Source organism: Ctenopharyngodon idella, chromosome 18 (genome assembly GCF_019924925.1).
Source record: "Ctenopharyngodon idella isolate HZGC_01 chromosome 18, HZGC01, whole genome shotgun sequence".
In the NCBI taxonomy this organism is placed as follows: domain Eukaryota; kingdom Metazoa; phylum Chordata; class Actinopteri; order Cypriniformes; family Xenocyprididae; genus Ctenopharyngodon; species Ctenopharyngodon idella.
In genome coordinates, this window is record NC_067237.1 from 22182843 (window position 1) to 22210371 (window position 27529).

Sequence of the window (27529 nt, forward strand, 5' to 3'; positions counted from 1 at the left end):
AACCCTACTGGGCGAACGTAGCGTTGCGTAATTAATATTCATAAGCTAAACCGTTACCATAGTAGGACTCACTAACGGGACATGGGATCAGCTCAAATCCTCCGCACTTGTTCGACTCTGCCTCCGCCCAGCGCTTCTCACCGACGCAGAACACAGATGACAACGAAAAAATTGATTTACTTCTAACTTAACACATTTAAGCGTGACCCAAAGCTATTAGATTTACACAATTACAAAGAAAAAAATGTTCCGAATCAAGGAGCCGTTTGAAAGCGAGAAGCTCCAACTACAGGAGCTCAACGAAAGACTCAGCCACTACCTAATGCGCGCAAAACAGTTGGAACAAGAAAATGCCTGCTTGATAAGCGAAATAAATTCAGTCAGACAAACCAGGTCTGGAGAATGGGAAAACAAACACATGTCCGAACTTCGGGAAATGAGGAGACTGGTGGAACGTTTATCTTTCGAGAAATACAGAGCAGAGATGGAACGACAGAAACTGCGTGATGAATTCCAGATGCTTCAAGCGATGCGTTCAGAGGAAGCTTCGGTGGGCAAAGGCATCGACACTGAGCTTAAAGGCTGCGAGAGGCAGCTCCATCATGCTCTTCAGACCAACGGTGCTTTGGAAGAGCGCCTTTTTGAGCTTGAAAACGAATATAAGTTTTTGGAAGATGCCCACAGAAAGGAAATCGCCCAGATGAGGGACCAGGTGCACTCCCGAACTGTACGCGTTGTGACTCAAATGCATCACGCACCTCCAGCAGTTACGATGGAAGAGGTGCAGGAGTATGCGGCCAACTTCACTGAAAGCTGGCAGGGGACTTTGGACATGTACCGCCTGAGGGTAGAAGAAATCGAAGAGTCTATAAAAGCAGACCACGCGAGGCTGGAGGACATTCAGAGGGAAAAGAGAGAATATGCTTCACAGTTCAAGAGGCTGCGTGACGAAATTGAGAAACAAACACAAGTGCAGCTGAACCTTGAGGAGCAGCTCGTGAACATGCAAGACAATTTCAGTGCTGAAATCAGTCAGTATCAGGTGGGTGTCTAAGCCAAACACAAGGTCCTCTATTAATAATATCACATTGCCACAGATGAAAACTGGGATTGCGTAAGGATATACAACAGCGCCACACCCACTAGTACTAGTGACAACAGTACCATTCTACCATTTAGTACACATTAGTGTACTATTACTTTTTTTTTTTTTAAGAATTAGAGGCAGAAATCCCATGCTATCCCACCTATGAGATATTTTTTGATAAAAATAACCTAGAGTATGGCGTTTTAAACAGATAAAATGTCTGTAACCCCCTCCCCTTGAATGGTAAAATGGCCCACCTCAGAGGAAAAAATGATCAAACAAAAACATTGATAAAAATATATGTTTTATGTATGTGTATAACATTTACTTTAATATATAAAGTGACGTTCAACATTTCTGAAGGTTAAGCATCACTTATAGGGTGATTGGGACACTTTTTGCCATCGAGATGACTTGGAAAAAGTCTCCCAATCAACCTGATTTCGGTATTAAATTTATGAGAAATATAAGTTTATCAGTGCTTAGTTCTTTCAAAAGTAAAGTAAAATATTACAAAACACATAGTGGAAACCAAGCAGACATCAATTCATGTAGATGAACATTATCTCAACACCTGTTCTTTCAATGGGTCCCTTTGGAGCTCAAGTGAGAAGTGCTTAGGCACTGCCAATATCCATGTTTATCATCTCTAGCTCAATGTGCTTTAGAAAAATGAGCATTTAAGCTTCATCCCATTATTGCCTCTCTCCAGGGAGAATGACAAATGAGCAGTTACTGAAGCAAAGTGCAAGCATCAGTAAAGTGTTGTGTCACTGTGGGCTATTGCATGAGGATGTCAGTCTTAACATATTACTGCAGTTAGTATTACTAGCCTATTGAGTGCCAAATTTTCCGATTCCTAAACCACAGATATGCACTCATCAAACTACAGACTAATGATGCTGGCCTGTAATCAACATTTACTGATAAAGTTATTTGAGTCAGAAGGTTTAAGTGCTGTGTAATACTATTGGTCAGAGATGACATTTATGTCACCACTTGAGACCACCCAAAAATACATGATGGATGGTTTGGAGCCATTGGAGTGGGGGGAATTTAAAGGCTTGTATCAACCACTGAATTTAGCATATCAAGTATTCAATCTGTGAATTGCATTGACTTAAAAAGTCTTGTCTTGGGACTTGGACCAACATAAAGTAGATAACCCTTCTATCATTAAAAGCACCTGTCTCTTTAAATAAATAATGAGGTTTCAGCAGGGAATGATGCTGGAAGAGCTCTCAAACAGGTGCATCACACAAACAGTAGCCCCTAAAATATACTTTGGATCAATAAAATGCAAGTGGACACCCTTCTAAAAGAGAGAGATGAGATAAAAATAGGTTTTATAGTTTAAAAGACATATCTATCTATCTATCTATCAAAAACAGGCTAACTATCTATATTCTTGTCATACAGGATATCATTGAGGAATTGGAGTATGAGCGCAGAATGTTGTCCAACACCATCTCAGAGAAGCTGAAGGACCATCAGGATCTCTTACAGGTCAAGATGGGTCTCGCTTTGGAAGTGGCAGCATACAGGTAGAGCATACAAAATCAATTGAATGCTGCATTTCCCTAAATGACCATGTAGTGCCTTCAACACAAGGCTTGAATACAGTCCAAATCAGCACATTCAGCTTCTCTTTTTCTGATAATTCATGCTTGTTCATTGATCCCAGAGGTCTTCTGCTAGGACTTGAATTTCATGCATTCAGTTTTGACAGTTCCCTCAAGCCCATTCAAGCATAGGGATGAATGACCTGTTTCTGTGCCCTTAAAACGAGTCTCCTCCTACATTCTCTTGCTGATATTAAATATTAATACCAAAATTACTTGTGCTTCATGGACATTGGCTGACATGACATCTCTAAGGATCAGTGCAGGAGTCCTTGAAAGCTATTAAAATGTCTTAAGTTCATATTTCGTTGTTAGGGGCCGGCAGGCCGTTCACTTAAAATGTTTTTGCATTCCACTGTTCTGCTTTTTTGATATTTTTCCATCTAAACGTGCTAGATGGATGTCTTTGACCAGCATGTTTGCATCTTTTGCAGCATCTCCTACATGACAGTCCGTTCTAGTAACACGACACTCAAGTTAAAAGTTCAGCTTTTAAAAAACGCATCTAGGGACCTGAATATACACATTTGAGTGTTGTTTAGAGATTTGAGTAGAGAAGTTTGTCATAGCAACCACCCCCAACATGAGCCTCGTAGATGTATTTTTAGCCACTGCAGCAACAGTGACAGGAACAGCGACTAATGCCCGCCCGTTTGGCAAGTCTGCTTACAGCCCCGCCCCTCTTTTCTTGGAGACTGGATAACTCCTGTTTCTATGACTCAATCACTGTCTGTTAACAAACACTGAAGCTGATTTATGATTTTTTATTCCATTGCAAAGATGTCTGATGCATTAGCTAATGCACATGAAAGATCAGCATGTGGAGTTATTAAATAAAGCTATTTAACAGTAGATTAAAAATAATGTTTTGAGCTTTTTTTTTAATGCTATTTCCTGTTTAGATCCACCATTGCAGACAGTACATGCATTCATTTAAATACTGTATGTACAACCATTATTTATTCTTAATCAAATGTTCGGTTGGTCTCTAGTCTCAAGATGGTCGATCTGTATTTGCAATGGTTTGGATACTACTTAAACATGATAATGTAGAAGTTCGATTTGTCTGTTTAAAATGGCTCCACGTCGTGAGCCCTAATGAAAACAGACAGGGTGCATTGTGGCAGTTATTTTTAGTGCAGTCTTTCAAAGGAATCACAGGGGACTTTCAAAGGTTTACTGTCTGTAGCTCCACAAAGTCTGCTTCACTTTGGTTCTCCAGCGCATTTTTAATGTAAAAGCATTGTCAAGGTAGGTTCAAGGACCCGTTTTTAAACACAATAGTGGAGATAAGAGTGTTGTTAGTGACCTTAACTGTGTTTCTGCTTAGGACATGTCCATGGGCTTGGTAGGTTTTCTGGTTGCCCTCAGTGTTGTTTGAGCTTTTACATGGTCATGGCAGAGCATGGAGGTAGTCAGCATTCTCAAAAGAGGTGAAAAAGAAGTGCCTAGGTTGTTCACGATACTGTATGTTTGGCTCAAAGTAATCAGAGTGACCTCAAATATGCCTGTATCTTTGACATTGTCATGTTCATTAGGGCACTCTTGGAAGAAGAAGGAAGACATGCTCAAATGTGGTCTAATCAGCATTCAAGAGAAAGAATAATAGGTAATTGCTTATGTCATTCAGCTTGAAATAATGCTTTTATGCTATATGATTTTAACACTATAATTTAGTTTACTGTCTTTATTCTAATTATTCAGTAATTCAAACAAAGCATACTAAGACATATATTAGAAAGTAAAATGTTTGTCTTCATTTTTATCTATCTACTATCTGTTATCTATCTACTGTAGATATAAAAACACCATCCCATCCTTACACTCCAAGAGTCTCCATCAATTCAGCAAGTCGGCCAGATACAAGGAAAAAAGCCTTCACAGGATATGATGTTAAATATATGGAGCCTATTTCCAGCGTGAGAACCTCATCTACATCAAGTCAGTTTCATTCTCACGAACCCTCCAGGATCGTGCCTATCAGTGTATCAAATCGTGCCCAGCAAAGTCCTGCTTCAAGAAGAGACATGATTTCATTCACCAAAGCAGCGCAGGCAGCGGCTTCCAGTACCCTGAAACCTGGAGTCTCTTCTGTTGAGATAAAGAGAGAGGAGACAGATCAGAAAAGTATGAGAAAGGAGATTTCACAGGACTCTTCAAAGGGCTCACTTGATCATACCTCCTATAGAATCGAAAGTATATCAAGCTCTACAGCCTCAAAAATAGAGGAACCAAAGGCAGCGAATGTGATATCACCTCTTGCGAGTTTGAGCAAGATCGCCACTGAAGAAAGCGGACAGAAAGATGTTGAACTGAAAGAAAATAGAATGGATGCCAAACAAGATAAAGAAAAACCCAAGGCAATAAATAAAGAAGAAAGAGGGGATGTGAAAGAATCAATAGCTAAAGATGTGAGAGAGTCTGAAAATGTGGAGCATAAGGTGTTTGTAGGTGAGGAAAAGGTACTAGATGCAGTTTCTATGGAGGAAATAATTCAGCAGGTCATGAAACCAGCTGGTTTAGATTCATACTCATCCCCCGACTCAAAAGTCACATATCATGTGGAGAAAACAGAGCAAGAGGATGGAACCACCAAAACTCAGATTATCTTACAATCTAAAGTCGAGGAGGAGCTGGATCTTTCTGAAGATTATGCCCTGGAGGAACTTGTCAGCAAGGGAGTCAAGAAAGTCACCCTGGAGAACATCAAAGGAACCCCAACGGGAGCCATGATCGAGAACCTTCTGAGTCTTGGCCTGCAAGGTGAGAGTTTGGAAAATAGGTCAGTGAATGTGGAGATAATCGAGGAACCTGTGGAGTCTCAGAGTGATGAGGAGGGTGAAATTGAAATAGAGGAGACTGTGGAGATTAAGTCTAAACAACCAAACATCAGTCCCTCATCGATGTTCTTCCAAATCGAGGAGCCAGAGAGTGATCCTAAGACCATGAAACCCTACGAGAGTGGTTCTGCTGAAGCCTCACATTATGGAAACAGTGGTTCTGTGAAGGTTCAGGAAGTTACCAGAGATGAAAGCTTGCCATACTTCTCGCATGGCCAAGAGTCACAAGAATACTTCGTCTCCACTCCTGAAGACAATATGTCTGAGTCGGAGGAGGGTGGAAGGTTTATGTCTTATAGCCATTATGGAGTTATGGATGATCTGTCTGATGAACGATATTACCAGGAAGATGACCCTAAATGCCCCACTGCTGAAGGTCACAGGTACAGAGATTCACCCGAATATGGTGACCACTCGTTTTTGAGAGACAACATCCAAGACTGCATAATTGAAGAGGAGGTGCACGTCTCTCCCACCATGCAACAATCCATAGTAGGGATCCTGAGGGAGGAGTCTCTAGACCCCGAACAGCAGCTCAGAGGAGCATTAGAGCAAATCCAAGATACTGTATCTGGAGCCCTCAAGGAAGAACTTGCATTTTTTACAAAAGGTAGAGAGACTCCAGAAAATGTCTCTGTTGACATCAAAAAAGTAGAACAAGTTACAGACAGCAGAACCATGACCATTGTGGCAGAGCTTAATGTGTCCCAGACGTTGGAGGATTCTGGGCTGCTGGAAGGAGATGATCCGTCTGAAGAGCAGATAATGGCAGCGCTGAGCTCATCCCACCCAACGCTCCAGCAGGCCCTCGGTGGTGGAGCTGGTGTAGGATACACCGTGAAAGTTTCCCAAGAGGAGTTTCAAATGGAGGGAATGCCATGGATGCCCAGCGACGAAGAGATCCGACAATGGAGCTCAACCGATGAGGTCAGCAAGACGGAAAAACACATCAAGCTAGGCCCTAGTGAGAAATCCTACACTTTTCAGATGGACGTGAACAACGGCTCCTCTGCATCAGCAAGCGGAGGAGCTGTTAAAGAGCAAAGAAGCGGCAGTGCTACGGAGTTCTCACAGACCCAGATGATTGACCCTCACTTGAAGGTCTGTCATGAGAAAAGAATCGCAACTGTTTATCTTGAAAGCCCCAAAGATGAGTGATATCATTAAGTAACATTCAGATTACACATTATAGCTCAAAATATCATGTCAACCACATAATTCATTATGAATTTAACAAAAAAAAAAAAAAAAAAAATCTGGTGTTGTAAACCAGAATTAAAATTTCATGGTCCATTATGACTGTTACTAATCGCAAGTTTTTGAACAGCACTGTATCTGACATAGCTAAAGTGTTAACAAAGCTAAAGCTAATCACTTTCATACTTACATTGCTTTGTTTATATTGAGTATATTTACAAGCCAGGATATTTTATTTCATTTTTACCTTATAATACCGCTTTAACTAAGCACAGAAAAAGTGAAAAACATTATTTTCTTTCCGTTTCATTTTTCAGTAGCAATCCTCTTAAAAAAATACACTGATGACTACATAAAAACACACACTTTGTTATAGTACCGTACTGTGCTTCTAGTTTCCATAGCAAGTTTGGCATGTTTTACATCTTTTATGAAATATGTTAAACAGAGAATGAACAGATGGAGATATTTACAAAAGTATACAGACATTGTAGATTAGTGCTAGCTTTAATTGGCCAAATATTTGTGAGCTATTCAAAACTTAATTCATAATATCACAAATATTTGTGATATTTTTGGTTTATATAGTGTGGTCTACATTTGGCCACCATCACTCTCTATTTCTGAAGGTGAGAAGCACTAGACTGCCCTTCCTGTATCCCAGAGATCTCTTAATCCTTAAATGACATTAGACCAGCAAGCACTAATCTAGCAATCCTGCTCTTACAGGACGACACATTTTTCATTACTCTAGTACTTTACAGAGACAGTGAAGGAGGGAGGAGTGTGATCGTAGAAATCTCACATTAAAAACAAGTGCAAGGCAGCTTACACAGAAGTGTGTAAGTGCTTCCAGAATAGCTATTCGGTGCTATTAAGTCTGTCACAACCTATTACGCAGAATGAGGATTCAGCTCCACTAAATGAGAGTCTATTTTAGGATTCCATTGACACCTCTAGGTAAAATAGTGTAACAGCATTAGTCTGAAGATTTAAAGTGTGTGTTTTCCTCTATTTTTTTCTATTTATCTTTTAACAGATATCAGCATATTCATGTTAATGTCACCAGATGCTGCAATGGTGACAATCCTGTGCCTATTAACAATGCTGGGGGTAAAAAAAAAAAAAAAAAAAAAAAAAAAAGTGTAATCGAAACAACGAAGCATGTAACATTTCAACTTCATTTAATGATTCAACATTTCATTTTCAAGTAGCTTTTCAAGTCTGTATTATCATAAACTATCAAAGATCTAGAAATGAGATCCTCAATATAATACATGTTAGCACAGTGATCCCAGGGGTTCTTAAACAATTTTGAATGAATTTGATTTTACTTTATTAAACTTTAATAACCAATGGTGCTTAATCTCATTTAATATGTATGGGTTTTACATTCGTTTTTAATGACACTTTTAACAAGAATATAAGTGTCACTCACAATATGATTTTTCACATTTAAGTGACTTAAATGATATCCAGTATAATACAAGTTGAAAGAAACCCATTTCTTTTTGTGTTGATGAAGGGATATTTGAGTCTTACTCGTTACACAACATAACAAAGATTGGGAATCACTGTGTTAACAGATACATCATGAGTTATTAAGGATCATTATTAACCATTTCCAATCATTTATCTGCATCCTTTAAGATGGTGTTTCAGAACCTGCTGTTCTTTGTTTAAATCTATGCATTGGGTTTTATGATTTAACCATCACAGTGTGAAACTTCATTTTGTGCATCTACAGATCTACAGTTTGCTAAACATGATTTACTACCATAGCAAAGATTGATTTGGGCTGGCAGATTACAGATGTATTTTTGCTAAATGAAAATTCACAAAAGGGGTGTTTTGTGTGCTGTTTTACTCTTAAAAAAAGACTATTCTGCTCACTGTCTGGACACTGGTTTACATGCAAACACAATAAACAAACCCTTACAGAGTTCATGTCGTGAATTCAGCTCAATTCTTAGAAATAACATAAGAAAGAAAACTCTTTGCTAAACAGGCCTGCAGCTCACCAGTTAGGGAATATTTGCAGAAACCGCAGTGACTGTGTATATTAGATCACTACTGGACAGTTCTCATTTTTTAAAGTGTAGAGGTAGTCACCTTGCCAAGCACTCTGAGAGTCAGCAACAGAGATTAAAGAAACTATTGAGCTTGTGTGCTGTTCTAGAAATACTGCCTTTTTTCCTTTTTTCCAATCCACAGATTTTCCTTGGTGAAATAGGATGAGGTCAAACCTCCCTGACAGTCCATGCCACATTCATTAGATCGGCCTGCTGGTCACTTGCTGTTATGAGTTAGACATACTAGATGTCACCTCAGATGCAGATGATACCACTGCACAGAATGGAGGCCTTGTTTCAAGACGACTCTCCTTACGTCTCTCACTGACCTCTGGTGACCTAGAAAAAGACCATAAAGCATTAAATGCCTCATCTATTAATAATATTCACTTTCACCAACACACTACATTCAGGTGAAGTGTCCGTTTACTGCACTAAGAGCACATTTTTATAGTGCACTATGACTTCCTGCGATAGTGTGAATGTGTCTCACACACATGATGAAATAGGAAACTCACTGAGACAGCATGTCCACGGTTCTTTGTGTGGCTTTGGTTTTCTTGTGCTGAGGACCATACAGCATACTTTGAATATCCAGACACTGAAAGAAAAACAGATATAGGTGGTTAGTTTGGAATAATTAAATTTTTTTTAAATGTTTTAAATGTTCACCAAGGCTGCATTTATTTGATCAAAAATACTTTAAAAATAGTTATATTGTAAAATATTATTACAATTTAAAAGAGCCATTATCTATTTTAATATATTTTAAATTGCAGTAATAACAACTTTTCAACAAATTGTAATCATACTTAACATTTTTACTGTATTTTTATCCAATATAAGAAAACATTAAAAAAAATATTAATTATTCTAAACGTTTGATCTGTAGGGTATATTAGCCTATATAATAATTATATATTATAATTATGCACCTTTTTTGATTCATATTCATATTCTATTCATGCATAAAATATTTGTACTTTTAATTTGATGATTTGATGACACATCATTTATAAACAACCAAAATCGTTGTGACTTATGTCCTAATATAGATTATGCAATCAAACATTGGACTATAACCTATAGTACAGTTGCTACACAGACTACTGAACAGTTTTAATAAAGAATAAATGTTCAGTCTTTTAAAAATGATGATTGTTATGATCATTTTCATAAAGGATGGAAAGGCCTGATGAATGATACAGTCAAAACTGTCTGCGAAGGTGAAACTAAATATCAAAAAAATCTGTATTTGTTACTGTTAAAATTCAAAGCTAAGCAAGTAAGCTTTAGTGCTCTGCTTTGTGGAGCTCAAAGGGTAGTGAACAGCTTGACTCTGATTTCACGAACATAGTAGAGAGGAGGAGTGCATTTGGCACACAGATATTACAGCATACCTGGCCAAGCCACTTCATTTCCTCAAATAAACCCTCTCTCATTCTTCAAAACAACAGCAACGGGTTGGAAGAAAAACACTCAAAATGACGACATGACAGCAGTCTTTCCAAAAAAAGACAAAGGAAAGTACTGTTCAAAGTTTCCTGTTTGATTGAAAAGTCTCGGTCCATGTTTTCATCACTTTCCACAGGCAACAGTGATGTCATGGGGCCCACATCAATGGGAAAACAGTCTCAGTGACTCTCAAAAGTGTGTGTCTCTTTAGAAAAGGATCTCAAAAAAGGACTGGATATTCATCTAATGACTACATAAAGCATAATATACCATATTTTGTATATATAATCTAACTTTATTATTATCGCCTATTTAAATCCCTGTTTCTGTTTTAACCACAAAACCTTGGCTTTAGGCCAAAGTCTAAACTGAGAGTGTGTTGCTCTGCTGCAGCTGCTGTCATGATTACAGGAGAAAGAACATGATATGAGCTGATGTATCTGTCAGAGGTAACGGGGAAAGGTTAGTAGCCTGAGGAAGCACAGAGCGAGGGACCACTGATTCACAACCCCAGAAATGGAGCCCTTCGATACAACAACAAAGCAACATAGCAACTGTGCTCACTTATAGATGAGTGGGGACAGGTTTCCAGAGATCAACAGTCATCATTTATCTCAGAGGGGGTTTCAGTGTCACCAAATAAAAATAAAATTAAAGCCACTTGCATATTTAGGACATACTAGGATACAAGGGTAATGTGGTGATATCTTCTTCTTACTTCTCAAATGTAAAGAGCAAAGACACAAAAGAGAATAACGTCACAAATTGGGGTGTGGCATGACTCCTGGAGGAGGACATCAAGTGAGCTGTCCAAGACACTAAGAATAACAATGTCCCATCCAAAAATATCAAGCTTTAAATAAAGCTGAACCTACCAAAACAAATGTTAACTCTGGTAACTTGCTTTATTACCTAAATAAAGCAAGTTACCAAAATAAACATACTGTCTGAAATAACATGTCTATTCAATATAAACATGTTATATAAGTTAAGATTAATTTTAGAATTTGAGTTAAGACAATTTTAGAATTCTACTTTTCTTCTAGTGGAAGCCGGAAGGTCTCATGAAGGTCCTTTTAACTGGATTCAGTGGCCTTTTAACAGAACTTGGCAATGTATCATTGGCCATGAAAATGTCTACCTGCATCTAGAAGAACTAAGAACACAATGTTATTTCTTATCAGGAAAGGCGTCCCCTCTGAGGGCAAATATCATTCATGCTCCACTCCGAGATTAGAGCATACAGTTGCAAGAAAAAGTATGTGAACCACTTGCAGAATCTGTGAAAATGTTAATAATTTTAGCAAAATAAGGGAGATAATACAAAATGCATGTTATTTTTTATTTAGCACTGTCCTGAGTAAGATATTTTACATAAAAGATGTTTACATATAATCCACAAGACAAAAAAAAAGCTGAATTTATTAAAATAATCCCATTCATAAGTATGTGAACCATTGATTCTTAATACTGTGTGGTTACCTGGATGATCTACGACTGTTTTTTTGTTGTGTGATGGTTGTTCATGAGTCCCTTGTTTGTTCTGAGCAGTTAAACTGAGCTCTGTTCTTCAGAAAAAATCTCCAGGTCCTGCAGATTCTTCAGTTTTCCAGCATTTTTTGCATATTTGAACCCTTTACAGCAGTGACTGAATGATTTTGAGATCCGTCTTTTCACACTGAGGACAACTAAGGGACTCAAACACAACTATTAAAAAAGGTTCAAACATTCACTGATGCTCCAGAAAAAAACATGATGCATTAATAGATGGGGGGTGGAAACATTTGGAATTTGAAGATCAAGGTAAATTGTATTTAATTTGTCTTCCGGGAAACATGCAAGTATTTTCTGTTGCTTCCGAAGGGCGGTACTAAATGAAAAAAAATGATATTCAAGCGAAATAAGAAAAAATTGGACCTCTTCATCCTGTTCAAAAGTCCCCCCCCAATGATATTGGATCTCAATATCATTCAGTCACTGTTGTAAAGGGTTCAAATATGCAAAAGATGGTGGAAAACTGAAGAAGTTTTGGGACCTGGAGATTTTTTCTGAAGAACAGAGCTCAGTTTAACTGCTCAGAACAAACAAGGGACTCATGAACAACCATCACACAACAAAAAAACAGTCGTAGATCATTCAGGTAACCACACACAGTATTAAGAATCAATGGTTCACAAACTTTTGAACTGGGTCATTTTAATAAATACAGCTATTTTTTTGTCTTATGGATTATATGTAAACATCTTTTATGTAAAATATCTTACTCAGGACAGTACTAAATAAAAAATAACATGCATTTTGTATGATCTCTCTTATTTTGTTAAAATGTTGCACATTTTCACAGATTCTGCAAGTGGTTCACATACTTTTTCTTGCAACTGTAGCTCTGAGGACATAAGGTCCTCAGAGATAAAGCTGTTCAGATGTCTTTTTGTGCAAACTGCAGTTGCACAGACTCTGCATGGAAGGATCTTGGTGAAAAATACTGAATAAACTTTATTTGATACTGAATAAACTCTATTTTATACCATCAGAATTCCATGTAGATGTAGCATCAAATTCAGCAAAACAATGTAGCCTATATTTAATGTCAAGGTGTAACGGAAGTAGAAACAGATCTTTTCTTTTCTTTCGGAAAAGAAAAGAAGTAGGGCGAAAAAAAACATTTTTATACTGTTTTATCCATCGGTTGTTAACTGTATAGAGTCGATTATAAAGGCCGGGATACACCAAGCCGACGGTTGGCCGTCGGGCAATGTCTTGGGCAATGTTTTTTCTGTGTCCCGCACCGTTGGCTCTAGTCGGATGACGATGGGGGTTTTTGGGCCAATTCAGCGTGTTGAATCAGCGTCAGAGTCAGCGTATATTTGCAGTCCTAGTTTCCCTTTCTGAATGACGAAAATAGACTATTGATACCTGCTGATATAGACAGATATTTACTTACACGCAGGCGCAGAACGTACGTGCTAGTTGACAGTTGCCTTTACTCCTTTTGGTGTGTTCAAGCTCAGCTTTTTGGCTGAGATGCAGCCAACACGAGGCGAACAGTTGGCTTTTGTCGCAGCTAGTTCTTTTATATCGGCTGGTGTGTACCGGGCTTAAGAAAGTGGCAGGTTTAAGCAGATTAAATGATTGGAAAAGTCTGGCATACATCACCAGAGAGATGTTTAATTTTTAAATTTAAAAAAAATGAAACATGCATAAATTAATTATTCACATTAAAGTGATAGTTCACCCTAAAAATAAAAAAAATTCTGTCATCATTTACTTACCCTCAAGTTGTTCCAAACCTGTGAACTATCCCCCAAAAACATGCATTTAGAAAATAGAGAGGGTGAATTTATGTTTCATGCTGACTTTAATATACCGGTGATGTTTGATCATAAATACATTGCAGAACTGTTTTACTAGATACTGTATGTGATCTGTAACAGACAGATGTTTATGAATAATGTACGAGTAAATATCCATTAACAGCTAACAGCCAACTCCTACAGCATAGTGATCATGTATTAGATTTTATACACCTTCTTGAGTGTCCTGTAGGCGTGTCTCATCTGACCCTGTGCCATCTCCACTCCACCAATCAGCTGCAGCGCTTCTGCCACCTCTGCACTCAGTTCACCAAACGTGCTCTTCTTAAGGGACAGAGACTCTCTTTGGATCTCAGCGCAGCTCTGAAAAACAAAAGCGCACAAACACTCCTTACAAAGACATAGCCTTTCGGTATAAGAGATAACCCCAACTTAACCACCATAATTATGAGCAAAATGTACAGTAACTATATTATAACCTAGCTCTAATCTGCTAAATGCAATTATAAAGCATGAAGATATTAAGATATTATAAACATTAACAACAAGATTTTGTGTAAAGATGCTTTGAAACAATGTATTGTGAAAAGTTCTATACAAATACATTTGGTTTGACCTGATATTCTGACCCTAACTTTTAAATGGTAGCGCATATATAGTTAAAATATAATGTGTTTTTTGTAATATACACCATATCCAAATGAATTTGAAGCTGACCTCCTGTTGTCCCGTGAGTAGGAGGAAATGACTGAAGTCATCTTGGGCAGATAGGGTGAGTGTGTCCTGTGGGCCTAGTGCACTTCTATATGCACTTATACACTCCTCAAAAAAGCGTGCAGCTGAATCTATTCAAACGGGAAAAGAGATGCACTTAATTACACTTTCCCCACTTCCCCTTGAAGAGCTACTCCAGCGCAGTCATATTTTTCATTTGATTAGCTGAGGGTCACCTTCAAGTCTTTACTGCTGTACTTGTTATGCAGGGCTGCGACAACAAAGCTCCGCTGATGTATTGGATGCTAAACACTTAGACATAGTGTGATCCAATACGATTCACTTTAACGACAAACTCCAAATGTTGGATCAGATCCAAGTTATCTAAACCAGTGTTTCTCAAACCTGTCCTGGGGACAACCCCACCACTGCACATTTTGTGTTTCCCTCATCTAACTCACCTGATTCAACTCATACGCTCATTAGTAAAGACTGCAAGACTTTGGCTGTGTCCGAAATCACCCCCCTATACCCTTAAATAGGGCACTATTTGGGGAGACAGCCATTTTAGTGGTGTCCGAAACCATAGTGGATGTTATCGAGTGCACTCATTCAATCCTATAATGCACCACAATAATGAGTGTACAACCGTTTTAAACTCAATGGCTATAGAATACTCATAATGCACTGTGAAGGTCGCACTGAATTAAAAAAGCTGTCTTCGTAGACAAAAACGCAGTCTCAGTGTGGACGGAAAGCCAAAACTGAGAGAAAAAGATGCATTTTCAAACAAAAAACGTATAAATGTGGACTTATACGGTTGAATTGGGTGTGTCTGATGAGGGAGACATCCAAAATGTGCAGTTTCCAGGACAGGTTTAAGAAACACTGATCTAAAGGACAGGATGATTTTTGATCATATTACATATTACATAGCTGGAACAATCATATTATAATCACATTAATCATATTACATAGCTGGAACAATCTTCCTAGCATTGTTCGGGAAGCAGACACACTCTGTCAGTTTAAATCTAGACTAAAAACGCATCTCTTTAACCTGGCATACACATAACACATTATCAATTTATATTTTCAAATCTGTTAAAGGATTATTAGGCTGCATAAATTAGGTCAGCCGGAACCGGGAACACTTCCTATAACACCAGATGTACTCGTTACATCAGAAGAAGAATGGCATCTACGCTAATATTAGTCTCTCTGTTTATCCCGAGGTTTACCGTAGTCAACCGGATCCGGGCCGTATCCAGGTGAGATCGAGGACCTGCGCCTTGACACAACCACAACGCAGCCCTGAAGTATCAGCAGACATTGAGTCAACTAGATCATCCATTGTGAAGGCCTCATCGACACGACAACCAGTGGCATAGTTCCTCAACAAACCGTCCATACCGGCGTGATGAATACAATCCTCAACTGGATGGAACTGGAATAAATACTTTGAATATTGCGATCCTATCGGGCTTATGATAGCTACCCGAATCGTAACAAAGCACTGTTTGCCAGAGGAGAACTGGCCCCCCGACTAAGCCTGGTTTCTCCCAAGGTTTTTTTCTCCATTTTAACACCTATTTGCCACCTGTTTGCCACCTGATGTCACCTGTTGGAGTTTGGGTTCCTTACCGCTGTCGCCTTTGGTTTGCTTAGTTGGGGACACTTGACATTTGATATTCAACAGTGCTTTGCATCTGCCTGCATTGACACCATTTTCTTTAAGAGCTGCTGTGCAGCCAAAATTATATACCAGTATCACTGTAAAGCTGCTTTGACACAATCTGCATTGTAAAAAGCGCTATTTAAATAAAGGTGACTTGACTTGACTATTTACTCAAATTTCTATTATACTGTATTGACTTCATAACACATTTCATAATTTCTGTGTGATGCCCAGGGCCTAATTAAATACCCCGTACAGATAGACTATTGTGAAAGCATTCTGTTACCGTTGTGATGAGGCTCTGAAGTGGAAGAGCAGGCCAGAGCCAAGCTATGAGCGATCTGGGCCCCTTCCAGACCCCCGGGACTCTGACTAAGAGCAATGGAATGAGCCTGCAGAAGTGGGAGAGAGAGATACAGACACTTGAATACAGATATATCACATATCAGACCCACCATGAAACATAGGAAACATTAATAGTTTCTGGCTTTAAATAATTCTGTGGTCCACTTTTAAAAACCATTAGACAGAGGATGTCAAAAACCCAACCCATGGTCCAAATATGGCTTATGGAGGAATGCAATCTGAACCTATGTGATGAATTTATGAAAAAAATAATTTAAAAAAATAACATTCCTGTCCAGTTATTACATTGATATGACATATCAATGTCATATCAATGTAATAATATTCTATATTTATATATTTATTTGTTGCATCTGCATATAGCGTGGGACAGACTTTACTCAAGTCAATAGGTGCTGTCAATTGTGTGGTTACCAACATTCTTTAAAATATCTTCTTTTGTGTTCAACAGAAGAAAGAAACTCATACAGATTTGGAACAACTTGAGGGTGAGTAAGTAATGACAAAATGTTCATTTTTGGGTGAACTATCCCTTTAATATACCATACAATGGGTTTGACACCACTGCACCTCTCCCCTGCTTTAATACAAGTTGAATACAGTGTAATTCTCTGAAGGACACAACAGGAATTTACCTGTTGGAGATGCTCAATGGCTCTATCCAGATGTCCCCGTGCCTGTTCAATAGCTGCCATGTTTCTGTAAACAAAGCAGATCCGACTGAGCTGAGCTCCTTCCTGAAGCAGCTCCAAGGCTCTTTCACATTGACTGAGGGCCTTCTCAGGCCTTCCCTGCCGCTGGTACACCCTATACAACACACCATATGCACACGGACACAAAGATGTCATTTATCATGAAATCAATCCACAATGTCACATACAGCACACTGTCGACCTTACTTATGCATGCCATCATAATACGAATGGCTCGTTTGTAATGCCAGTCATGGGCAAAAAATGCCAGAACAATGAAAGGAAGAAGGTCAAGAAAAGGGAGGCCTGTTCAATTCAAACTGGTTAAAAACAGGAAGAACTGCTGTGTAGTGCATAGGACGGTGGTACTAGCTCTGAACCTTCAAAGTGCGTTCGTTTCTTTTATTAAGATGTGGAGTGCAGTAAATCCAAACATGTCCTGCAGTGCTGAACTCAATACACAAGAGCTCATGTCTTTATTAGGTCTGAATCTCCACTCTCAATATCAGCCTGGAGGCATCCAGTCTCACTCCTGAACAATGCACAAGAAGACTGACTCACTGCTGTCTGCTATCTGTGAAGAAGTGAAGTACAGTGCTGTTCTATAAAAAGTATTCAGTTCAAGTTGCTAAAATGATTTTTAAACACTAAGTATAATACAAAATAAAAGTTAAAAAGTCTATAAGATTTTCTAATGTTTTTGAAAGAAATCTCTTACACCGTGTCCTAACCAGACGCGACGCCGCGACACGCGCAGTAAGTACGTTGGAATAATATCATTTTATCGTAACAGTTACTAATGGCAACAATGGCAAATTTACCTCAGATCTTCAAAATAAATAATATGAAACAAGAACGTTCAAACTGTCAACTCATTGTGAACAGAAAAATGTATTCTATGAAAAAGATTGTTTCAGAAACTCAGTATGTATTTTCAATAATGTTAAAATGGTGTAATATTCATGAATTTGATTATGTACTTATCCATTTCGTTGCGAGTGCCGGGAGCTTGCCCTAGAGAGCCCGCCCACGCGCTCTTCTGATTGGCTGTGATTTTTGATTGACATTATCGGTTCTCATCGTCGCGTCGCATCTGGTGTGGACAGACGAACTGTTTGCCTCTGGAATCTTATCGCATCGCGTCTGGTTAGGACACGGTGTTATGCTTACCAAGGCTACATTTATTTGACCAAAAATACAGTAAAAACAGTAATATTGTGAAATATTATTGAAACTTGTTTAACATGTTTTAAAATGCAATTTATTCCTGTGATGGCAAAGCTGCATCATTACACCAGTCTTTAGTGTCACATGACCCTTCAGAAATCAATCTAATTTGATTTGGTGCTCATTTCTTCTTTTCAATGTTGAAAACAGTCGTGCTGCCTAAATATTTTTGTGTTAACTTAAACTTGCTGTTAAATTAAAAAATAAAAATCCCAGATTTTCAATTGGATCTCAGACTTTTAGATCTCACTGTACATAACTATACCATCATGCTTCTCTCTGATGTGGGCAGGTGTGTAGCACTGGGCTATATGGAGACATCCATCACCACAGGGAGATCCCATGCTTCACCAATCCATCTTGTTAAAAGCCTTGAGCCTTTCCAGATTCATCCACTCTAATGGATCACTAACTCAATTTCCCCATCTCAGAGGGAGTAGCCTGCTCATGCAGCATCCTTGTCCCATCAATACAAGGCTAATAAAAAATAGTTGCATCACAAACAAAGGTTATAGTTGATTAGTTGATATCCCATGATGCAACTCTAAATTAGCAAGTGGATTTTTAACAGAGATGGTTGACATTACACATAATCTGTCAGTATTCACTCATATCTGCATAATTTGATGATGATGGAGCTGTAAACATGTCTTATCTTCAATCTTTGGTTTATATTTTTGGATTGCAACATAGATTTTATTCAAATGAAATCATAAGCTCTTAATCTGAATGTCCAATTGGATTTACTGCAATCAGTGAAAAACGCTCAAGGGCAACGTTTGAAAAATGGCTTTTAAACACGACTCCACCAAGGTTTTCTCAAAGTAGTCTGTGTGTACGCTGAAGCACCTTGGCAACTTTTCAGGGCTGCATCAGAAATTCCAGACTATGGGCCTCCTTTTAGGGGCAGCGGGACAAGCAGCGATGTGCCAACTCTACTGCCGCACTGCCTGGGGACACAAACCTAAACACATCCTGTATTATGCCATGCAGTGCCAGCGTAATACCAGCCATCCTTTCAGGCATCCTCTGTGGGAGGAGAGATATAATCTGCGTGAAGAAATCTGATTTAATGTCCGTTGTGCAGGGGCGTAATGCAATTAGGGATTTTTACATGAACTGCCAAGTAGTCTCCCAAGCCTTCTGCTTAGTAATTGTTAACAGACCAATACTGACGTAGACTGCGTATGAAAGATTTCAGGCTTGATAGAGAGTAGTGCCAGGCAAAATGAGGGGAAACGGACACAGAGCAACAGAAAAGATATTGTTGCCTTTAAAAAAAAAAAAACACTCTGAGTACTTCAGACTGTTATAACAGCACTCCAAGTTTAGGTCAGCTTAAAGGTAGGGTAAGCAATGTTTTTCATAAACACTTTTTGTTATACTAGTTGAAGCTCTCTTCACATCCTGATAGCAATCAATAACAGAAGTGGTCTAAATATTTAAAAATGTATATATATCTTCTTTGGAAGTCTGAGGACCAAAAAATGTTTGGTCCGAATGCAGTAATAGGATATCCTACCTGCCTGTCAACCTGTATTTGCATACCTCTACACAGACATCACATCATCATCAGTGTGTTTCATGAGGCCATGCAGAGTTGTAGACAGACAGTCACCGAGTGCCACAAACAAACAGCAGCCACCTTTTACAGTTTCTGCTGATTCCTGGACCAAAACAACGAGCTTATGCTTTGGTCACACCATAACTACCATAATTAAGAGATGGCATGACGCCCATGACGTTCTACTCAGAGCTGTTTACGTCCTTGGACTTGGAATTATGCTTTTCTATGGCAACACTATCAATGCCGAAATGAATCTGCAGCAGTCAGGTGGTACAAGTCAGAACTCTAATAAGTTGTTTATGTTCTTTATTATTGTAATCTTATGTGCTTTGAGACATGAGGTAATTTAATGCCGTCTCTCCTGATGCTTTGGAGACTCTGCTCTGGATGTGCGCGTTCATGCGTTTTGGAGGAGGCATGGCTTTGGAAAGCACTCTGAAGGGAGGGGGTGGGATCTTATGCTTTCAAAGTTAGCTTGCTATCGCTAGCCTCTCTGAAACTGTCAGAGAAAAAAAGAGCAGTGGTTTAAAGGAATAGTTAACTCAAAAATGAAAATTTACAGTCATGTTGTCCCAAACCTGCATGACAAAATAATATACTTTTCATTTTTTTTTTCATCCATGCAATGAATGTCAAGTGTTTTTGACCCCATTCACTTTTGTTCTATGGGCAAAAATTGTTGAAACCAAATTTCCAAATTAAGTTATCAGAAAAAGTCCCCAGCATGCATTGCAGCTTGAAAAAAATAATGTGGTAACTATTATTAAAAAAAATGATCATTGCTTTTTATTTTATTGGCTTAATTTATGTGGCTGCTGCTGTTGTCATTGTTAATTAGTTGTCATATGGTTCATATTTCACGTTTTTTGTTTATATTTTTGTTGAATTAACATGTGTTGATCATCACTGTGTTTGATATTTGTGCGTTGAGGTGTATGTGCATCTCATTGCAACTGTTGGATGTAATAAATTTGCCTATTAGGGAAATGTGTTTGCCTTTAGCTTTAAGAGGCAAATAATGCTGATATGATAAAGTGGGCTTTGGAAATCAAACATAAAGGTAAAAGAACAAGGCGTATGACTCCTTGAATTGCTAAACTCGTTGACTTGACAAGAATCTTCAAATTCAATAAACTGCCTTGTTCTCAGGTGAACAAAAGTATTTAAGTTGTTAGTTAACTGTAGAAGAAAGAAAGTAATACAGGGTGAACTATCCCATTAAAACTGTCTTTTTTTTCTTTAGGACACAGATATTCTATCGGCCATCAAGTGGATGTTAAGTGGATGGATGATTTAACATTGACAAAAATGACACACTTGACCTTTTAAGCTTTGTTTGTTCACAGGCTTAGAGTGTGAAAAGACATAAGGAAATAAACAATTCACTTTTGAGTTCCGTCAACAAGGGCTGATGTAAATATGTGCAGAGATTCATGTCAGTATGATATGCTGACTCTGATGTTTGTTCGCTCTTTGCCTCCATCCGGATGAAAAAGCTGTAAGCGTGTCATTGTTTCTGGGTTTTGTGGTGGTATGTGTTGATAGAGCAGGCTTGCTCATTTCAAATATGTCAACACTAGCTTTGGCTGGTTGGGTTTGTCCATATTTGACCCAAACATGGGTTGAAACAACCCAGCATTTTTTAGAGTGTATGAGTTGTGATGAAAGCTTTCTAATTCTTCTGCCTTTGACTGTAAAGCTAGTGTTGACATATTTGAAATGAGTGAGACTGTGCTATCAACACATACCACCACAAAAACCAGAAACAATAGGTTTACAGCTTTTTCATCCGGATGGAGACAAAGAGCGAATGAAGATCAGTGCACATATTTACATCAGCAGTTGGTTGGGTTTGTCTCTATTTGACCCAAACAAGGGTTGAAACAACCCAGCATTTTTAGAGTGTATGCACATTCTTCTGGGACAACGAAACCAGCTGACAAACTGATGAAAACACAACCTGCTAAGGGTAGTAAAAAAATTCCAGACATAAGAATATAAATACATAATAAATTAGCTTTACTGCATAGCAGTTTATCTTCTCTAATACAGATGCCCTTACTTACATAACAAAGAGTAGCAATAATAAAACCTGAGATGGCCCAGAGAGATACTGTCGCTCTGCTCTCACAACACAGCTGGCAGACAAACCACAGTCGTTCATTGTCACAGTCAAGCCTGGTGAGACCAGCCATAATAAACACTAGGATCAATACAAGCTATTGAACAAGTTAATCAAGTCCTCCTGTGGGAACTATTTCCCCTGAGAAACAAAAGATCTTTGAATAATGCTGTCTTTTACATCCAAACAAATCATTTCCCAAATAAATATAATTTAATGTGAACAAAGTAGACCTTCTGCATTTCTGGAGAGTAAATCTAATGCTTTATGTATGATAAATAAAATGATGCAAGTGATGTTGAGTTTTGCTTTGCAGATATTCATGAAGATAACTCTCATGATACAGATGCTTTTCTACTCTGCTATGAATGTAAACAAACCTGGAGACATTCACATATATGTGTGAGCTTCGCAGACACGAAGTCTGATAATAAAAGATAAAAACATAATTTCTGTTTCTATTTGTCCTTCAAAACAAGCAGTGGCCAAAAACAGGGAAGTTTGTGGAATTTATCATAAAGCTTCAATTCTGTTGTAACAAAGTTAAGATGTTTTGTGGATGAAGAGCACCACCTTGTGGTGAAAAAGATACTTTATACTGTTGATATTAGCTTGCGGTCCTAATGAAGTGCTGGAGGTTCATAGAATCATTCATTTGCTTTGCCAAATCCCTTAAAGAGAACAATATATAAATAAATGTAGCATAAGAACAAATTATGATGCATATATGAAAGTGTTTTCTGAGTTACAAGTGCACTAGTGTCAACTTGGAGTGATGCCAGGAAAAACATGGATTTAAACATGAACCTGATATTTGAAACTGCAGAAGTCAGGAGAATTAAATAGTCTACAGCATGTGATTCACTGTAGTGCTTTGTGTGAATATCAATGCAGACTCAGCTGCCAAGTCATATTTCAGGCCTGTAAACAATTTCATGTGTTTATTATGCCATAAACACTGGGAAAATGGATTTAGATGTTTCTAAGGGTCATTACAAAATGAATCTCTTCTCCTAGTCCTAGACTTTAACATTTATGCAGGGTTGTATTGAAAAGGAAGGCAAAGACCTCAGCACTTCTCTAAAAAGGGGCAGTAATTTATATAATAGTCATCTAGAGTTGGATTATGTATCTTGTTAGTCCGGCTATGTCAGTCATTACAACAATTAAGATTAAAATGGTCCCATACCTTGCTAAATTTGTAAATATTTCATACTCAGTGTCCACTCTGTCCTCCTTCCCCATGGCTTCTTGTGCTACAATGTCTCCCGTGACTATCTCTGCCTTCTGAAAGTTTGACTCAGCCTCTGCTAAGGTTCATATAGTTAAGAACTCATCAGTAGTGAATTAGAATATTACTGCCATTAGTACATTATTTAAAGCAACAAGGTCTGTATGATGAATTACACATTTTTTCTACTTACAAAAAAAAAAAATTATATAATATCACACACACAAATATATATAGTGTCCCTAAAAAGGATTTGAACACTTAAGATGACTATGAATACGATGACATTAGATTTTTGTAAACAAGGATATTTTCCAAGCAGTAGAGCAGCACTTCCAAGAGTCTGATGTATGGTAAGAAAGCAGTTTAGGCAGCTCACTCTCTCCTCCTGCTGACTGGAACGGAGTACTTCAAGTGCTTGGGACGCATGTTCTTGTGCCTGTTGTGCCCAGCCTGGGAAAAAAGAGGTCATATACTGTTAGGAGATGGTTAACGTATTATATATGACTGCTTAAGAAATCCATTTGCATGATGCAAAGCTCGCTGTACGTTATTCTTTATTCTATCTGAGTAAATGCATTAAAGAATGAACGATTTTACCTTTGTATTGCAAGTAAGCTTCAGCCAGTTTTGACTGGGCTTGTGCCACTGCAAAATGCTCATTTCCATAAACCAGTCTGGTCAATGCAAGGCAACGCACAAGCTCTTGGATACAGGGGTCATGCTGCAAAGGTCAAACAATCATAAAACATTAAACTAGAGAAATAATAATAAAAAAAATCAATAAATACAATAATCAGTAAATGTTGATGTACTGGAGATTAAGAATATGCCTGGTGTGCTTTATGTTAGGGGTTTCCAAACTGGGGTCCGGGGCAAGGAAGTGCTAAGGGGTCTGTGATATGTTTACAGAAAAACAGTGGGGAAAAAAATGTAACAATAAATAAATAATAAAAGGAGATTAAAATAAATATAAAATATATATTTGATATAAATGAAATAAACAAGTAACAAATAGATTAAAATAAAAATTTGATAGTAATAAATTAATAAAATAAATAATAGAATAAAAATAAAATAAATAAAAGATTAAAATGAATTATAAAGGTTAAATAAAAATACATAAATACATACATTAAAATAAATATTAAATATTAGATTAAAATAAACAAATAAGTAACACACAGAACAGTACTATAGTGAATAGAAAAAAAAAACTAATAAACAAAATCATTTTCCAAATAAGATTTTACACATATTTATAATAATTATTCTTCACTGTATAAATTGGGTCTTTATTCATAAAAATGTATAGCTGCCTTTTAAATTTTAGGATGGAGGGGTCCTTCGCATAAAAATATGGGGGCATATATGGGGGCACATGGCATCTAAAAGATTGAAAACCCCTGCTTTACATAATGATAAAGGATCATTTTGAAATGTTAGGTCACTAATAAGGTTACATAAATCAGTAGGAGAATATAAAATTAGATTATTCCATGTGTACCTCTTCACTATCAGCCAAAGACTGAGCTCGTCTCTCACAAAGCGACAGTTTCTCTGCAGGATTCATCATACTATAATTCTTCACATCTTCTTTCTGTGAGATTATTGTTGAATCTGCTTCCTGTAAGGATTCTCCTGAACTGCAACTGCTGCTCATGTTGAAGCTGGTGAACCTGTAAAAGTTTAAAAGCTTGGTTGTGTCTCAAAATATCATTAACTGACTACTTAGCAGTTCTGTGCAGGTAGGCAGTTTACAAGGTTTTGATAAACATCCTACTTTGGTTGCATGGCAAAGAGATGCACTGAAAGTAAATGGTCACTGAGACTGTCGGTCTCTAACAACTTTTTTTGTTTTCCACTGCAGAAATAGTCAGACAGGTTTTAAACAACATGAAGGTGAGTAAATGAGGACAGATTTAGCCTTTTTGGGTGAACTATCTCTTTAACTGCGCCAGGAAAATGGATACATACGATTCATCCAGCGCAGTCACAGGACAGCTCTGCTGTGGTGCGCGAAACGATCCGCTGTGCGGTGCCAGGCTCATTTTAATGGCGAGGGCAAATCAAAGCTGTCATTTTATAAGCTGACATTTTATTAATAATCAGCTTTCTTAAGTTTAATTTTTAAAAGACTGCAATGGTCTTTTCAAGCACACTAGAACGTAGAGCTGAGCAACCGAGTAACGAATATCACGAAAACCCAAACAAACGCTGTGATTGGTTGACTCCTACACATGGGTGGGTCATGTGACTCTCAAGTATCTTGTTGTATTTAAACGTAAAATCGACTCATGCCGCATGTTTTGATTATTTCAGTATATCTGAATTGAATTTTGCCAAAAAATAAAACCTTCTTTATCCTTTTGTGTCAGTAAAATTCTTACATTTATGTAAGATAAAGTGTTTGTAATTTCTGATAGGGCCTACTTAAAAAGATTTTAACTTAAACAAACTGCTTAAAAATGCTTAATTGCAGTAGCTTCTGATGAGAAACTCTACCCATAATCCTAAAGTGAGATTAGAGACCACTTCGAGAGGTCTTTTTTATCATGGAAGTGGGAATTGTGGCAATAGCTCAGTGATTCCCCACTGCCCATGTTATTCTAATTCAAGATCTTATATATTTGTTTTTATTTTAATACTGTAGAATAAGATTTCTAGAGCATTAACTTCATTATTTTTATAGAAAGTTGTCAACCGAGAGGGACAATGTATCCTAACCATAGTGACACATTTATTTCTATCATACGAATAAAGAGAAATTGCACATGTAAATGTGTATGTCTGCAGCAGATTTTATTTTGCAGATTTAATTACAGGTTAAATCAATTATTAAATTGATTTTGATGGGATTGTTTTCCCCACAATAAACCTCAGTCTGAGTCATTGCAGAGTGTATCTATTGTAAATGGTTATCTATTCAGATAAACATACTCACATTATGATCATAAGCGCACATTATGTTGTGAGTAGCTGACAGAATGCAATGCATTATAGACAGGTTTTCATACTTACGAAAGCAATAACACCAGGCAGGGAAGGAATCAAATTACTTTGTGTGAGTAGCATAGTCTTGAGTGTTTGATACCACTTAATTTTTTATTCAGGACTGAAGCCTTCAAGGACAGTGAGCAATATATCTAAGGTATTGTAATGAAAGCCAGTCTAACATTAAAGATGTTATGCATTTTTTCCAATTTAGTGCAATTTAGTACCGAGAAAGAGGGAAAGTCGGTGTTATGTAGAAGGTGGTAATGTCCATTTGGCCCTAGCCAGGTATAAATAAAATAAATAAATAAAAAATCACAAAAATGACCCCTACTGGTTTTCACAGAGAGAACTATGAACTATGTTTTTGTACAATTACATTCCAAAAAGTTCTTCTCAGTTTGGTCACGTTACATTTTTTTCCCTTTTGCACTTGCAAGGTTGAATGTGTGTGTGTACATATATACAGGGCTGGGTAGGTTACTTTTAAAATTTATTTCACTACAGATTACAAAATACATGCTTTAAAAAAGTAATTTGTAACGTATTTCGTTAGATTACCCAAGTTTTGTAACTTAATCTAAATACTTTAGGATACTTTGGAATACTAATAAGTATGTAACACACACAAAAAAAAGGTAATTACAAGTTTTTCTCACAATTCTGACTTTTTTCTCAGAATTGCATGATATGAAGTTGCAATTGCGAGTTATAAAGTCAGAATTCTGAGATATAAACTCGCAATTTCCCAGAAAAAAAAGTCAGAATTGCAAGAAAAGAAGTCAGAATTGTGAGATTGTGAGACTTTATAACTTGCATTTACGAGTTTATATCTCCCAATTCTGACTTTATAAAACAAAACTGAGTTTAAATCTCGCAATTCTGAGAAAAAAGTTCAAAACTGTAAGATGCAAACTCGCAATTGCAAGGAAAAAAGTCAGAATTGGGAGATAAAAAGTTGCAATTACCATTTTTTACAGTTACAAGGGACTCACAAACAAAGATTCAAGGGTGTATACATTTTTGAATGGGGCAATTTTTATAAATTCAGTCATTTTGTCTTGTGGAATTTAAGTAAACATATTTTATGTGAAATATCTTATTCAGGACATTTTAGATTTCTATGATCCCTCTTATTTTGTTAAAAATATTAAAATGTATATATATATATGTGTGTGTGTGTGTGTATGTGTGTGTGGTTCAGGTATACCCAATGTTATGAAAACAAAACGTCCCAACAAAGATGACAATATCCGAAATGCTTGTCCTTGTTTTTTGGTCCCCGTGAGGAAAACAGCTTATACATCATACAGAGTGGTGTTTTTTGAAAATGTAAAAATGCAGAATGTTT

The 27529-nt window shown here is 37.5% G+C and overlaps 2 protein-coding genes across 4 annotated transcripts; one reads left to right on the forward strand and one right to left on the reverse strand.

The window, feature by feature from the left end:
* The first annotated feature begins 98 nt into the window (after positions 1-98).
* synm (synemin, intermediate filament protein) lies at positions 99-8689 on the forward strand. The gene is made up of 4 exons (XM_051871461.1): positions 99-1042; positions 2507-2631; positions 4248-4318; positions 4507-8689. Exons 1-4 carry the CDS (start codon positions 245-247, stop codon positions 6705-6707), a joined length of 3195 nt encoding a protein of 1064 aa, XP_051727421.1. The 5' UTR covers positions 99-244; the 3' UTR covers positions 6708-8689.
* On the reverse strand, positions 7914-25398 carry ttc23 (tetratricopeptide repeat domain 23). 3 transcript variants are annotated; one of them, XM_051871463.1, is made up of 11 exons: positions 25162-25398; positions 24692-24863; positions 23785-23908; positions 23496-23637; positions 23143-23268; positions 16981-17152; positions 16266-16371; positions 14305-14432; positions 13801-13950; positions 9337-9419; positions 7914-9157 (listed from the first exon to the last, which is right to left on the reverse strand). In XM_051871463.1, the coding sequence occupies exons 1-11, from the start codon at positions 25233-25235 to the stop codon at positions 9046-9048; spliced, it is 1389 nt and encodes a 462-aa protein (XP_051727423.1). In that variant the 5' UTR covers positions 25236-25398; the 3' UTR covers positions 7914-9045. The 3 variants fall into 3 exon arrangements, with proteins under 3 accessions (XP_051727423.1, XP_051727426.1, XP_051727425.1); XM_051871466.1 differs by lacking the exons at positions 23143-23268; positions 23496-23637; positions 23785-23908; positions 24692-24863; positions 25162-25398 and adding an exon at positions 18018-18131; XM_051871465.1 differs by lacking the exons at positions 23143-23268; positions 23496-23637; positions 23785-23908; positions 24692-24863; positions 25162-25398 and adding an exon at positions 17245-17905.
* Positions 25399-27529: the final 2131 nt, after the last annotated feature.